Source organism: Photinus pyralis, unplaced genomic scaffold (genome assembly GCF_008802855.1).
Source record: "Photinus pyralis isolate 1611_PpyrPB1 unplaced genomic scaffold, Ppyr1.3 Ppyr1.4_LG4, whole genome shotgun sequence".
Classification (NCBI taxonomy): domain Eukaryota; kingdom Metazoa; phylum Arthropoda; class Insecta; order Coleoptera; family Lampyridae; genus Photinus; species Photinus pyralis.
In genome coordinates, this window is record NW_022170511.1 from 42,319,169 (window position 1) to 42,336,232 (window position 17,064).

Below are 17,064 nucleotides of genomic sequence, written 5' to 3' on the forward strand. Positions count from 1 at the left end.
AAAATTGCACGCAAGTCTCAACAATTGATCAGCTGCCTTTCGCAATTTCTCTTGGAACTTGCATGGAATTGCAAGGTTTATTGCTCCTTAAGCCACTGACAAATTCGGTATTTGTATGGATGTAATTCTTGTTTTTGTAAAATGCAATTTGTTGTTTATTTTGATATACCAACATACCACCATGTCAAACGTTTCTTCGTTAGAAAACATAATAGAAAAAACACCAATTAAGTATTATAAAATAAATTAAACACTAAACTAATATTTGGAAAAACCATTACAGCACTTTCATTTGTTTTTCTAATTATACTTTTTTCTTGGTGATATTGGGATGTTATACTTTTGGACAATTGGTTTTGCTGTAGGTCAACTATTAACGTATCTCTTACTCTTTTTAGAATTGCCTATAGTTGCCCTTCTTTTTCGGACACAATGGGTATAGATCCAATAAACAAACATCTTTTACCCAATTTGTCAGTAACTTGCATATTATACAATAACAACAGCACCGCTACATAATTAAACAATTAATTAAGAGGGACATTGTTCCTTCAACAAAGATCTTTTCTCGAAATTCAGATTTTGTTTTCACAGAGTTCTTAGATTTTTCCTCAGAATTTTAGTATTTTCCATTTGAATTTCAAAATTTGTCTCAAGGTTCTCATTTAAATTTGTTTATTTTCTAGCAGATGTTAAATTGACCTTTTAATAGGTTTGAGTATCTGAGTGTCTCTTTAACGGTCAGGCTAGATAAAGTGATTACTATACTTTTGACATTGTTATGAAGCACGAAATAAAGTGAAATTCAGAACAGAATACAATATTTTTTCCATGGAACCGACGAAAGAACCTAAGCTTGCTATTTTGGATATTAAATTAAATACCTACAGAATTTTCAGACGTTTTATAATTTTTTCTCTGGTTTCTGCTATGAAATATGGTTTTGTATTATAGATAGACGACTATAAAGGGAAGCTAACCATCCCCTTATCGTCTTGTATACAAAATAACAATTAATTTTACGCTAATACGCCGTCTTCTAAATTTGCAATTGAGACAATTATATTTGGAAAATAAAACAGGTAAACGGGATGAATTTTCGTGGCGCACAAGTAGTGATAAAATCGCCTAAAGACGACATTGACCTGTTATACGACAAACAAGGTTTATCTCCCAATATCGGTTTAATACGAGAACAAGCAGGTGTTGACACTATCAACATTAATATAAAATTATGTTGGGAATATTGTTAACGCGATAAGAAGTCATTTAGTTTTTGCGCATCCTTGTGTATCCTTGTTATTAGCTACGGCGCATGAGGTTTCTTGTCTAATAGCTCCGCCCCCACTTCATTCTGTTTGTAAAATTGTATCCCGCAATATCGCCTCAATAGAGTGATATACCGAAAAATTAATTGTTTATTATTCATTCAAACGGTATCCCAATAATTAAAATTAACTCCGCGTGACGGGCTCTACATGGTTTTTAAACGCAACTCGGGAATGTTAATTTTATTGCGCTAATCACGCCGATAAATTTTAATTAAATAGGTAGTGCTAAACATAATTGCAATTGCGATTTCTGAATAGGATTCGTTAATTATTTCCCTTTTTGTCGTATAGTGATTGTGGGTTAAATTATCGCGATGGATTTGGATTATAACGCACGTGCTCCCGAATTTAAATTTACAGCCGGATTTTTGTTTAAAATAATGTGTCTCCCGTGTGCTGTTTGATAATCTGATAGACGTACGCGAAAGTAACGCAAAAAAACGTGTGTGAAGTGAATTCCTAAATTTGGCCATGGGGTAATTTCGTCGTGATTAAAACAAAGGAAAATGGAAACTCTGCCCTGCACTCTTCTTATAGATAGGTGAGTTAATTTTTCGGTTTAAAAATATCCGCCTGCATGTGTAAAATGAGATCATTTGCTTCAGAGTGGATATTTATACTTGTTAGTTTAGCCAACGGGTAAATTACAATGTCAATTAATTTATTGTATACGCGAAATTGCGACCGCAAAGGGCTCGATTTAATTTAAGTCGTCGTTCCTGGGTCACGCCGACGATGGAACTCATTAAGCGCTCTATTAAAATATTAAAAGTTCTGCACTGCACAGGTAATTTATCGCTGGGTAGTTTTTAGCAGGTTGGCAGATCGCAATCTAATAACAATTTAATGCTATACATTTTTTGGTAAAAATAAATAGGCAAGGTAAGGATTTTTGCACCAACTTTAGTTGTGTAGTTTATGGACTAGCTAAATTAAACACTTTAGGTAAATTTCGCCAAATTGGAATGGAGTTCTTTTATTTACGGTGTCGTTCGTCCTTTCGCGGATTTTTGCATGCAATTTTGGTGCAGTGGACAAACTTCTTTCCTCGCCAGTTTCTGTTCCGGCATAAGGTGTCGCAATCTTCGCGTATAATTTTGAGTATACAGGGTGGGCCATTAGTACGTAGTTGGGAGTTTGAGGTTGAGTGGAAGAGCAGACGCGGATGATATCCCTGTCTGAACTCGGCCATTTAGACAGGCTCTGTATAGAAATTGTCTATTAAAGTCATTTATTATTATTATTGTCCGTTTATTGTGGCACATATTTAAAAATCATTGTTGGGGCTCTTAATAGGGTGCAAACTAAAAATATTTTCAACGAAATTACAATTCGTGTACTGGGTGATTGATATTAAAGTTGCATTTTTTAAACAGAACTCCCTGTATATTATTGCACATTTCGATTCCTTGGTTAATTAGCGTGTTTTTATGTATTACACATGATATATAAAATGAGTCGTTTAGATTCGTCATTTTCTCAAAAATTGTAAAAATTGAATATCGCAGTTATCATAAAACTTAGAAGGCCTTTTTTTGTGTTAAAAAGAATCACTCCGTCAATTTTCAAAATGTAAAACAAAGGTAACTTGATTTTTTAAAATCAAGCTGCCAAGTTTTTTTATTGCATCTATGTAGGATAATTCAAAAATTTCTAATAATTCACAGTATTTTTCGATTGACAAAGCATCTCGGTAATTAGTAGGAGTCGGCCTTTAAAAATTATAAACACCATTTCAAATTATAAAACATTTACCCCAAAGGAAAGAAAACAAAAACTCTTTTAGTGCATAGTTCAAAGTAAAATAATGAATTTTGCATTTAAACGTATGCATGAGTTTAAATAAATCAGTTTGAATAGTGAGCCTGAAAAGCCATATTGGAAAATACAAAATAAAATGAAATAACATCTATGTCTATCAGTTTGGTCCAATGGCATTTACAGTCCTGTTGTTGATTGTTGATCAGTTTCTTAGAAAAATGGAATTTGAAAAAAATAATTTAAACAGTACTCTTTACTGTCCCACCTCATTTTGCTGTAAGCGCGAAAGAATTACTGAATAACAATTTCCTGGAAGGTGGATAGGTGAAGAAGGGGCTATAAATTGACCACCGCGCTCTCCAATTCTGGACTTCTTAGTAGGTATGGGGACATTTTAACGTGGGAAAATTCTGGGGACCGTGGGAAAATATTTTGGCAAATTTTGGCAGCTGGCCAAATAAAGGGTGTTTTGATAATAGTGCCCAATTTGGACCACCCTGTACAGATACTTCCGCAATATTTTTAATTTCGAAACTGTTAAGCTAGTAATAGTCATTAGATCACTAGCTAGAAAACACGACTCACTTTTTTTGTCTATAAAAATTATTATTCTTGGAAAAAATCTTTGGAAATCTTTTTCTTCAAAATAAATTAACCAATCCTTCCTGGAAGTTGCTTAAAAAACTAAGAACTATTTTTAGAAAAATTTAAAATGATCCCAGAAGTTCATATTGCAATCCTTTTTAAAAACTTTGTAATAAAAAATGCTACTCAATGCAGTATGTACTTTTTTAGGGGCCCTATAAAAAAATTAAGTTGATGATGATTTCTTCGAAACGAAACGTTTTCGGTTTTTCTGTCATATCTTCTAAAGTAATTTGAATTTTCTGGTTTTCTGTACAGCATGATAATTACTGTTTCATTGCGTAATTTTTCCCTAATTTAAAGATCTTCGTATCTTATATGATTTCCGAGATCCCCATGGTAAATATCCTTATCTTGGACACAGTTTATACAATATGAATCTTTTCGTAAACCTTCCAGAGTGTCTTCTTAAAAGCACCTTTCCAAAAAATGTTACTTTCTCTTAGAAATCTTTTTCGAAGTCGTAATGTTTTATGTTTATTTTATGGATCTTCCTAGAAGTCAATCTCGGAAATTTTAATAAAAAGGTTTGTGGAAACGAGGTGGAAAGCTTAGAAACTCACTTAGGTATCTTCTTGGGAAACTGTTTCGAAACCTTCCTAGAACTTTTGAAAAACATCTGACGTCTTTCTAAACAAAATTAGTAATCCTCTTGGAGGTCCTCCTCGAAATCGCTTTGAAAATATATCTATTTAGAAATAGTTCGTGGATCATTATATTTGTAGATACATCTTCTTGGAAATCAGCTCATAAGACTTCTTTGAAATCTTAAGACATTTTAAAAATCTTATTATCTGATTGGAAGTCAGGAACAAGACACTTGGCTGGCGCCGCTCTATTATGGGCGGCCTGGAAAAATGTACGATGCGGCCCTTCTTGTTTTTCAGCTTTTCCCTCTAGCCCTCCTCCTTCATTCACTTCTATCCCGTACATTCATCTAATTCCTTCTTTCTCAAGTCCTCCAAGAGACAGTCCTTCTACATTTTTCCTTGGTCTTCCTCTTCGCCCTTCTCCCTCTCATTTGCCTTCTGCTCACCCTTCATCCAACATATCCCTCGTCTCTTCTCATTACATGTCCAAACCATTGCAGTCTTCGCTCATGAACTTTCTTCTGGGACTTCAGTCACTTCGCCCATCTCCTTTATTGTATCATTCCGAATCCTACCTCTCCTAGTTTTTTTCGTGGACCGCCTTTATTAACCAGGTCTCACTGCCATATATTGGGCCCCTACCACAAATTATTTTTTCAATCTCACTAACAATGTTTAAGAATTTTCTACCACCTTCTAACACCTTTAAAAATATTTAGGGGTCCTTCTAGAGACTTTTAAAAAACAGTTAGTACCCTTCTAGGGTTTTCTTTCTGCTAGAGCCTTTAAAAATCTTTAAGGGCATTACAGAGCATCTAACCGTGTCTAAGAATCTTCTAGAGAATGTTAGTTTCCGACGAGATTCATCAAAAGGAGCCCTTGGGGGCCTTTGAGAGCTCTTGTGAATCTTCTGCGGTCTTTAAGGAATGGTTATGGGCGTTTAAAAACATTTAAAAAAATTTAGAGACCGAGCTTTTAATGGATGGAAAATTAAAGGAAATTTCACGCTATACAACTTTATAGGGACAGGCTGAACATTTTGTCTGGAACAGTGACTATTTCTTCAAAACAAGGTTTTTTTTAAAGAAACATGTATCCAAAATTATAAAAAGCTTGCTACCAATTTACGTACTTTAAATTTGTGGTCAGTGGCGTACTTCTGCATGGTAAAGGGGGGCATAATTTTTAATGGAAACTACTAGTTTTCGATACATACTCTTACTTACTTACTTTTTTGAATTTAGCAACATAAAAAACGTATTATATAATATATTACATAATCAAATTTATGAGAAAAACTCAAATTAAGGAAAATAGTTATGTTCATTAATTTTATAATTAGTTTGATTTGAAAAAAGCGTTATTCTTTTGTTAGTTATGTCAAAGCAATTATTGTATGAAAAACTATTAAAAATTTATATGTAAATGTATATGCTTACAAAATTTACAGTTGCGTGCGTCTACAAAACTAAAAGGGCCATTTTTTTTAAAAAGCACTTTTTTATTAAAGAATTAACCTTTTTTTAATACAACAAAAAATACATGATTAAACTAGTCAAATTATAAAATTGATCAACATCACTATATCCGTTAATTTTTGAGTTTTTCTGTTAAATTTGATTTTATGCTGCTATATCCAAAAGGGTCCTCTGTAATAATATGTAATGAAAACTAGCAGTTGTCATTAAAAAAATATGCCCCCCTTTACCATGCAGAACTAACACTGACCAGAAATTTAAAGTACGTAGATTGATGGCAACTTTTTAAAATTTATACCGTAAAAATCTTTAAAAAAAATGTTGATATATCCAGTGTTCCAGACAAAATGTTCACCCTGTATATGTACTTATAGATGTTTTCCGCCACAAACGCGTTAGTGAATACCTGAAAGACACCTAACAATTCTTCGGGGACCCCTAAAGCTAACACAAACTTTTGAAAATGAAGTGCAGTAGAACTAGCACAAAAAAATAGAACAGCAAAAAACGACACACAACAATTTCAAAATCTTTGAACTGAGCTACTATGATTGTCGCTTTGTAATTTAACTTGATTGTAAATCCTTTTAGAGGTGTCTCGCCCATCGGTCGTAAGTAAACTACTACAGTTTTCAAAATATTTACCTCGTGCACTGTTAAGCTTTGGCACTTGAGCCAAGAAAATTCGAAGCAATTGTGCCTCTAAGTGCCTTTCTTAAAACCCTTTACCAATCTCTACAAAACAGCAAGTATTTGAGGGTGTGCATCTTTTAAGAGCGTGTGAAAACTTTCAGGAGTCTTCTAACACCTTGTATACTGTGTTCTAACTAAAGTTTTTAAGAATGTTTATGAACTTAATGATCGCTTTCCGCAATTTTTAAAAGTTCGCCAGTACCCGACAGCTTGTAGAACTTTCTTGGAGCTTTTAAAGATAATATGCGTTTTCACAAGTGGTCTGTAGAGTTCTTGAGAGGCATTAATAGTGTTTAAGAGTTTTTAAACTGACTCTTAAGGAACTGTTGGGACTCTCGAAGGGTCTCCAAGAGCATTGTAAATACTTTGCAATCTACTATGCTTTTATTGTTTAAGAGGCTTGAAAGGTCTTTAGGAACTGAGCCTTTAAGAGGATTTGTAGACTATTAAGGATCTCACAGGGCCCTATCAAGGTCTCGTAGAACCTTCTAGATTGTTTGCATTTACATTCTTTCTTATGCGTTAAGAGTTAAGCCTTTAGAACAGTGGTGCCCAAACTTCTTTCCATAGCGTCCCCTTTCTGAAAACTAAAATTGCTAACGCTTCCCTACCCCTTCCCCGATTAAGAAGAATCACTGCTTATACTACAAAACACGTATTTATTTAAACAAATTGCATGTTATTATACAGGGCCAGTTTTGGGGATCTCGTAAAACGTAATATATACAAGCGAGGGCGAGGTTATGCAAGATTTTAAAAGTTTCTTGTAGTGTAGGTCTACAAATAGTCAAGGTATGGTAAAAAAACGAAAAATATCATTTTCGCTGTCGTTCTTTTATTTTCAAGGATATCAAATAGTTATTTGTTTCATTAGTACAAAAAATGTCAGTTTTCGGGACGAGGAAGATAGTTGCTGGACGACGCGTTAGCGGAGTCCAGCAACCTTCCGAGTTCCGAAAACGCATTTTTTGTACGAATAAAACATAAAATTTTTTCTCCAACCCCCTTTACTTTAAATTATATTCGAATTTAGATTCAGTTCACAGTTTCTACTAGTTTGAGAACTTCTGCTTTCTTGTCCCACGTGTCATGCCACTCTAGTTTTTAGGTTAACTTATAACCTATTCGTTCTTACTTCTCACCTCTCGCGACTTTGTAGGGAGCAAATCTTGAGGTAGCATGTTCTGCCGTTTCCATAATCTCTGGCGGAGTGCAATCCATGTCGCTATCAGTTTCAGTCATTTTATTGTATACACAATTAGGTAATATTGTTATATTTTGTATTGAAATAAAAAACTTACCATACAGTTTTTTAATTAAAATTAATTGCACTTAACTTTTTCAAATTTTGAATTCAAAATGACAGATAATAGTGCAATGGGTCTGAAGTAGATACGCGCGACGGCGTGTTGTATACGTATTAAAATTACGTTCACCGAATATGTAAATTACGTTACACATGGTTTAAATAAAAATAGCGAGCGTAAATCATTTTTTTCACTACTAGCGTCTGATGACATGATTATTAACCTTTTTTCCACTTGTAAAGTAGGCTTTCTCGGCATTTGTTCAAAGTGGTTAATAATTTTTTATTATTAACTAGTAGTCAATAATGAGAACTGTCACGCTGTCACTTTTAGAAAACACAACCCGAAATTTCGCTCAATGAACGTTTAGACAAGTTCTCTAAAACGAATAATTGCCACCATTCGCAATTTCCAGAGAAATTACATACCTAAAATTATCACATTTTGAAAAAATCGAACGAAATTACTCTTTGAAAAATCTCAATGACAGAACAAAATACGGCCTGTTTGACTTGTACTTCCACGTACTTGATTGACATGTTAAATTAAGAAACAAACAATTCTGTCCAACCGTTAACTCTCTTATCAATATAATATGTTAATTTAGAGGATTTCAAGTGCTAGTAGTGAAAAAAATAGTATATATACCACGGTAGAGAAGTCTATTACTTCGCACCTTACACCCCTCGGCGCAAGCGCCTCGAGATGTAATCTTGGTGCTCAGGCAATAATAGTGGACTTCTCTACCTTGATATATAATGTACTATTCAATACATGTACATACGTATAGGTAACATCATTATTTGCATTGAATATGCAAAAATATTTGATTTGTATGTATAGAAATATCTTACAACCTGCAATGTAAAACGATGTCAATGTGACATATCTCCGTGATTGTAATTTTTTAATTGGCCAACTTTCAAGGTCAATTTCTTTTTGGTACTAGGACCAAAAGTACCCACTTTTTGTACAGTTGCCATGGTGAAAGCGATTAATCCGCAAAACGTCAATTTTACGTACCGAACACTGTCACAAGATAGCGTCTTATTCAGGTGGTTGGAGAAAAAAATAATTTCAAGCAAGTGATTTTTTCAGCTTTCGGATAGTACTCAAATAAAATTTTTCTGACCCATAAAATGTTTGTGTCTCAGCACCATCATAAATCGGTGGTTTCATCAAACCGAAAAAGGCGAATTTGTCGAATTGTAATTTGTGTTTTGTGTTTGAGTCAAAAAAGTTTGGTAAGTTTATTTTTCTCATGGGGATTTTTCTAGTTTCCTATGGCCCAGTTCAGCTCTGAAACTGAATTTTAGGAAACTCCTTAAATATCTTCCTATAAATTTAAACAATATTCTTTCTAGAAATCTTTAAATTTCCTACAATTATGCAAACTGCGCACAGGTTTTTTTTTTAATTTTAGGAGTTTCATTGAAATCCTTGAAAATCTTTTTTCTTTTCGTTTCGTTTTTCTTAACATTTTTTGTGGGTCTTCGTAGGAAATGACTAGAAGCATATTAGCAATCTTTCTAAGGAATTTGTTAGAAATGTCATTCGCATTTTTTCATTGAAATGATAATCATAAGGTATCTTAATAACCCAAATTTTGGGTTCTTTGAAAGAAATCGTCTTAAGTACGGGGGATACTCTTACATAAAACATTTTTGAAATGGTGAAATTTGTTTGCGTTGATGCACGTGAATGGCGTTATTGCAAGTTAGTTCATCATTTAGCCTAATATAAGCGTACAGGACAAATGAATGATAAAGGACGCCTTTGAAATCGATGATTAACAATCCAAAATTAATCGCCCTATACAAAAAAAACATGAGACACCGAATGAAACTGACGTGAAAATGTTGTTGACCTCTGTATCGAGACAGAAGGATAGGAGACAAAGGAAAAAAACAAAAATTGTGAAGTACTAAAGCGAACACACAAAAAACAAACCAGCGAATATGAAATCGAAAAGCCAATTAAGTTCACTTTTTTCCATATCTGCAATGAAACAATGAAACACCACGTCCGCTGACCGATCGCACCCCTCAATAACGGATTGGATTGGATGACTGTGGGAGACTGTAAAGAATAAATTAAATTTTTCGTAATTTCAGATATAGATAACCTACTTTGGTAGCGTTGTGAAACGCTGAGCCAGACTTGATTAGAAGGAAAGTGGAGTAAAGGTGGTAAATGGAGATGAACATCGGGATTAAATCGTTAACTGCAAACATTTAGATGGACCGTTTTGCGCCGAACAACTTGACATATCGACCCGTTCTTTCTACGGTTCTGATGTGATGAGGTCTGTAGAGAGAGTAGATTAGATTTTGATTTCTTTCCGGAAACTTGTTACTAATAAAACGTTTTAGAGGGAGAATTATCTTGGCCGCGATTTTTCTTTTCCGAATTTTAAAGTTCGCAATTATTTTTCTTCGGCGTAAAGCCTCAGATCGATATGGGAAATGTTGTACACAAAGGAAGCGAGCTCTACCGTAAGCACATTTAATCCGCCACAACGTCACGTAGATTACCTTCTAGCATTTTCAGCTTTGGAAGAGAAACTCATAAATTTGTGCTCGAGCGACTCTATTAACCTTAAAAAATAAATCAAAATTCTTTGCTGTTTTTTAACACCTTTTTGCACTTAAAAGGTTATCAAATAGTAGATGTCTAGCGCCTAGCTCAACATCTTTTTACACCGCGACGGTTTCCATGTTAATAAACGAGTTTATTAATATTCATTTAACCAGACATAAAATAGAAGTTTACTATTTATGTAATTAGTGAACGTACTTTAAATAAACGCAGCACTTTTGTTTATATTGCACTGCTATACTCGTTTACTAGACTCTTAATAAAGATTGAAGACTTACTTGTTGTGGATCATGACCCAGCCTATACGAATTGTTTTCAATTTGAGACTTATATTCGAATCACATTTATTTACATCGCGCTTTGAGACTTAAATCCTATACTGAAACATGGTCATTTTCATACTATCAGAGATTAAGATAATACACAAGAATAAATTATTTTCAGAATTAGCGAGATTTATACAGAGTGTAACAAGTATGTATAGGAAATCAAAACACACGATTTTTTTTTCAATTTTGCTAATGCAGCAAATAGCACATTCAAATTATTATGGCACCCTTAAGATACCTAATTCACGGCGATTGAAAAAGAATACAGTAACCAAATGGTTTACGACACCTCTGAATATTTTTCTCCTGGAGTTGCTTAGTTGCCATAGAAATGTTCTGAAGACGAGTCCCCCTAGGTCAAGGTTCGTATGCGTAGTATATGAAGCTGCAAAAATGGACAGTGGTCCGAAATATTCCTCGCGTTCCGCCCATTGCGTCAGCTTACCTGATGTCAAGGTGCGTCTTTGTCGTTCATGAACTTAAGAGGCGTTGAATGTTTCATTTCGCGCGAAATGTTTAGTACTTCGACTGTAAATGAATATAATTTGCCGTCGTTCAAGTTTGCGATTACGATGTCACGTCCCAAATGCGAATTACTCACAACGTCTTATATCCACCTAAAAACATCTCATTTAACAAACTGTCCGCCATACAGGAACAAATGTCTCGCGAGTCGTAATTCGCGCTCCGCAACCGTTTACACTGCACGAGGATTGAGTCGCGAGTCGAGTCAACTCGGGCAGTCTAAACGCGCAAACAACCACAAACTTTAAAACCGAAAATAAATTACCCTTTATAACAGAAAATGATTCCTTTCTGCTCGGCTGCCTTCTTGATTTGATTATATTTCTGTAATTAAAAAGAGAACGATTTGAGCGAAATGTGCTCCACCTGTCCAGTTCGAACCTACATTTTACTTTTTATGTTAATTTCAATAAAATAAATATACAGGTTAACAGTATTTGTTGTTATAATTCTAGTAACAAATACCTACCTTACCTTAGCACAATCCAATTGCGTTTAAATTCGGGAAAATAACTCGTGGAAAATATTAATACCTTTAGGTGTATTGTTCCATTTTGTTTGGCTACGTAGCGATTCTTGTTTTTCTCATTATCGTCGTGGAAAATTTCGACAGTGAAAATTACTTCCCGTGTGTCTCGTCTTTCGTCTTCCAATTAATTAGTAGCCTGTGCCATCAAAATTGTACAAATAAATTAAATTTCCGTAGTTTTATTCGGTGCTACGTTAAGTTGGTACTGGTACCATTGCCAAATGTTGTAAATTAACAAGTTCTGCAATTCTATAAAGGCCAAACCATTAATAACGGAGCTAGATTTGCGTTTTAGTCATTAACGGGGAGAAATGTAGTTTTGGTATAATGCGAAATAATACATCTACCCCGACATAAACGCGTTCATTTCGTATACATGGGGGTTTAAGCGCGGTATTTGTGCTTACTGACAAATCACATTTGTTTCATCGTTATCGAGACCATTAGAATCTCAATTTAATACACCGTTTCATTTATCAACTTTTATACCTTTCGAAATTTTCACAAAGAGCGCAATTTGCACTTCATTAAACTTTACGTTCCATAATTAAAACCCACCAGAAAAATAACATCAAGGCACGTAAAAGAGGGAGAAATTGACTTGAGGGCGTATTGAAAAGAAATAATGTGCGTCGGAATGGCACAAGTTAAATGGAATCATTTACAATATTGATTTCACGGTTGGCGGTATTTATATAATGTAGGTTGAGTTGTGATGAAAAGAGGAAGGAAAAAAACGAAAATAAATACGGGAAATTACAACAAAAGTTCATATATTCATTATCTATTTAATGACAACCGTATTGACAGGTGTTGTGTTATCAAGTAGATAGTGCGGGAGATTAAAAATGATTATAGAAGGACTATATTTTTTATAGAGAATTTAGAGGAAAATCCAGTTTAAAAATCATTAATAAAATGTAAGATTTGATTTTAAGACTCTGAGTCAACCTATCATTCTGTAGCGAATACTCCAGAAATCCCGATAGACATCGAGGCGCCATCGACGATAAAGAAGGCGGATGTGACGTAATCATTAACAAGAAAACCTGTAAAATTTATTCCAGCGTATTTATGCAACAACAAATCGTGCAATATACTTTGCGGTACCAACATAATGGAGCACCCTCTAATCTTCATTAGAACGTTGCGATGAAATTTATTAAACTATGCATTTTGAGTCTGAGAGGTGGAGTCCAAATTTTTATTTCAGCTCTCAAATCCTCAGAAATTTCAAAACTCATCAATTGAGCAATCATATTTATTCTCTGTCACTAAACCTACAGAAATCTTTACGGAAATGAAGCTTTTGCAATACACCATCATTATCCGTTTTTGAAATGTTATATGCTACTTCTATTAGGTAGGGCATTGATGCGTAAAATCCCATTTGCATAATTACCTACGCATTATCGTTCTTCATTTTTAAATACGAGGAGGTCGAATGCAATTGGAACAATTATAAATACTACACGGCACGAATTGAATGGAAAAAAATCTGCCAGGTTTTGTTATTCCGAGCGTGCACAATAAATCTTCCTTTATGAACTAAGGTATCGTCTAAATGATCCACTTTTGAAACAGTGATCGTTTCTCTGTCTCCAAAATTAATAAAAAAACTAATTTTCTTTTAAATTTATTGTTCATAAAAAAGGTGATGCGAATATTGTTCTCAAATAATAATAAGAAGTAATGATGCAAAAAGAAAGGAAGTAATTCCCGACTGCGCCTTAATTCGTTAGTTGATTTTACAATGGACGTGCAGATGTGGGTTAATTGTTACCTTTCAATACCGCGATTTACAACAGAGTAATTAGATGTGTATGTAATTAAAAGAATTGTGTACAAAATCGATTCATCCATTAGTAGAATACACTGGGTGGCTGAGATCGAGTGGGATTGCACGCTTAATTTTAGGTCACGTTCTTATTTATTTGACTTCCTATAAATTATTTTTGTTGTGCGGGGGATAGATCTCACCCTCCTTAGATCCTCGTGCAAGTCTTTTTTGTTCTGAATACATCTATTACTCTCAGATTAATTGTAGACCGTTTCTATTTATTTCATTCTTAAACACATTTTTTCGTCGTGCGGGAAAGATCTCAACCACTTCGACCCTTGCGCCATTTTGTTTTTCCTTCGTGGGAAATATCTCAACACCCTAGCCTAGACAGTAATGGTTAAAGTGGAAACTGCACATGTGATTTTGATTTTCCGTGTAATCAGGCAATTTTGTGCGTAATTACGGATCTACAAATCATGCAGAGCTTGTTATCAAGAATACTTTGTCTGGTAAATGTAAGATAATAACCTTTGTATAAACTTTTTGGGACACACTGTATATCGGTTACATAATAAATTATTAATCACTTTTTTCAGCAACCTCGTCTGAATCATTGAAAGCAAGGTATCGGGTGTAAAATTGTCTGTAGAATCCAATAATGTACAGTGTGTCCTATTTGGGTTGAAACTGCAGTGTAGCTCAGCTGTTTTTAAACATAGAGACTTTCGGTTTTCGGGACCTTATGTCAATTTTTTTTAAAAAACAATCTAGCTAGGTACGTTCGTTTCTGAGATGTTATCGTATCTTACTGCCCATGTAAGATAGGCAAAAAGGTAAAAACTGTCCATCGACAAAAGAATGTTGGACCACCTTTTCGGAGATTTGACCCAAAGTTGACCTTTTTTGCATGCAACACCCTGTATATCTTAACGTGAATTTTTTGCATTCTTTTGCCTGATTATATTGATGTATCACAACCTATATTTTTAGCGCATTTTTTTGGTATCACCGAAAAACTAAAAATGTCAAATTTCGTTTTTGTTTTCCCTAGCTCTAACGGTCGGAAATGGACAGTTTCCGTTAGCTACCTTCTATGGGCACTTTTTTTTCGGAGCTAAGCAAAATGCAATTTGACAATTTCCGTTTTTCGGTGATATCTCTGTTACTTTCAAAATTCGTTTTTTTAATCACAAAAAGGGGCAACTTTGCTCTCATTAACCTACACTGAATCTTGTACGGTTATGGAAATCCTAATACTGAGCCACGAATTTGAACCACTCTGTACAATGTAATGTCCATTGTACAGGGTCTCCCATTAATAATGGTCACAGGCCGTATCTATGGAACCGTTAATTGCACTGTTTCGGGAAAAAAATTTGTTAACAAAAGGGGGCAAGAGAAATCGCTGGAAATTATTTTCAAGTTTCTACCTTCGCCGCTAGAGGGCGTACGATTCATTGTTAAGTAGAAAAATGACTTTTTTTCTAAAATATACGAAACAAACATGCATAAAAAATACATGCATAGCAATCTTGTATCAATTTTGCATCATTTTGATGCAACACATATTGCTCTAGCTCATAAAATATGAGGGGTAGGGGAAGGGGAACATCTATTTAAGGAATCGAATGTAACTTCGGTTTAGGTTAACCGATTTTCACATAATAGGTCTTGTTGGAAAGAGCTGTCTTCGTGGAATCAGATTTTACACTAATAGAGTCAATAGAGTAAATGTGATGAGTGGTAGAGGGCGCGATGTGACATTAACATAAACTTTGCAGGTTTTTTTGAAAATTTCAAATTGAATGATATAATTATTATATGATATTATCAAATAAAATGAAAAAGTGAAAATATCATTGAAAACCGCATTTTGATATGTTTCCTAGACAGAGATATGGCGAAAATGCGAATATTCACAAATTTTAATTGCAATATTTATATTCATCTAAGTTGGATTTGAAACAAATGAACATTACTCCGTAAATGCGCGAAAGTACTTGAATTTGAATTATCCTGGCAAATGGATAGGAAGAGGAAGTATTTTTCCATGGCCAGCTAGGTCACCCGACCTAACTTGCTTAAAGCCGTTTTACAGTTAACAATTTTTCTTGCGTGCAATTTAACTTGCTGCAAGTTTTAGGTGCAATTAAAATTGCCAGTGGCTTTACAGTTGGCAATTTTTGTGATGCAACAATCATTGCAAGCGTAAGTACCAACCCTACCCTAGACAAGTACCAACCTTTAGGAGGTAAAAGCAAATGTCTACAAAGATGGATGAAAATATAAAGGTTAAATTATTCATTATTATTATTATTTTGTTGGGATCTGCGCTGCTTCTGCAAGATGGTACGATCAGCTGATTGCAGTAACACAAAATCAAATTTTTGAAAGGTTGGTACGTCGTAATATACTACAAAAGTTACTAAAATTGCATGCAAGATACAGAACTTTTGGCGCAAAACATGACATTTTTCTTGCACCATAAAAATTGCAGCAAGTCGACGCAATATTCGATTTGCGCATGCGTGCAATAAAAATTGCAGCAATTTTTCTTGCCGGAAATAAAAATTGCGAACTGTAAAGTGGCCTTTAGAATTCTATTTGTGGGGAAGGATAAAAGACCTAGTCTTTCAAACAAGGCCTAACTACAAGAGACGACATGGTGGAGAGAATTAGACATGCAGTTCATAGCATATCTATGGCTGAAATTGAAGCAGCTGTTTTCTCTACTCAGCAGAGACTTCGTCTTTGTATCGAAAATGAGGGCAGACAGTTTGAACATCTACGTTAATTATAATTACTTTTTTTTTTTATTATTTAATTCGTATTTGACATAATTATGGGTTGCTATGTGTTCATTTGTTTCAAATCCAACTTAGATGAATATAAATATTGCAATTAAAATTTGTGAATATTCGCATTTTCGCCATATCTCTGTCTAGGAAACAGATATCAAAATGCGGTTTTCAATGATATTTTCACTTTTTCATTTTATTTGATAATATCATATAATAATTATATCATTCAATTTGAAATTTTCAAAAAAAACCTGCAAAGTTTATGTTAATGTCACATCGCGCCCTCTACCACTCATCACATTTACTCTATTGACTCTATTAGTGTAAAATCTGATTCCACGAAGACAGCTCTTTCCAACAAGACCTATTATGTGAAAATCGGTTAACCTAAACCGAAGTTACATTCGATTCCTTAAATAGATGTTCCCCTTCCCCTACCCCTCATATTTTATGAGCTAGAGCAATATGTGTTGCATCAAAATGATGCAAAATTGATACAAGATTGCTATGCATGTATTTTTTTATGCATGTTTGTTGGGTATATTTTAGAAAAAAAGTCATTTTTCTACTTAACACTCTCTGGCGGCGAAGCTAGAAACTTGAAAATAATTTCCAGCGATTTCTCTTGGCCCCTTTTGTTAACAAAATTTTTTTCTCGAAACTGTGCAATTAACGGTTCCATAGATATGGCTTG

The 17,064-nt window shown here is 34.3% G+C and overlaps 1 protein-coding gene across 1 annotated transcript in view; it reads left to right on the forward strand.

Moving 5' to 3' along the window:
* The first annotated feature begins 1,403 nt into the window (after window positions 1-1,403).
* LOC116168193 (AF4/FMR2 family member 1) overlaps window positions 1,404-17,064 on the forward strand; it is a 204,294-nt gene continuing 188,633 nt past the window's right edge. The window contains exon 1 of the mRNA XM_031483877.1: window positions 1,404-1,872. Coding sequence (XP_031339737.1) covers window positions 1,838-1,872 — 35 coding nt within the window. The 5' untranslated portion in view covers window positions 1,404-1,837. The remainder of the gene's footprint in view (window positions 1,873-17,064) is intronic.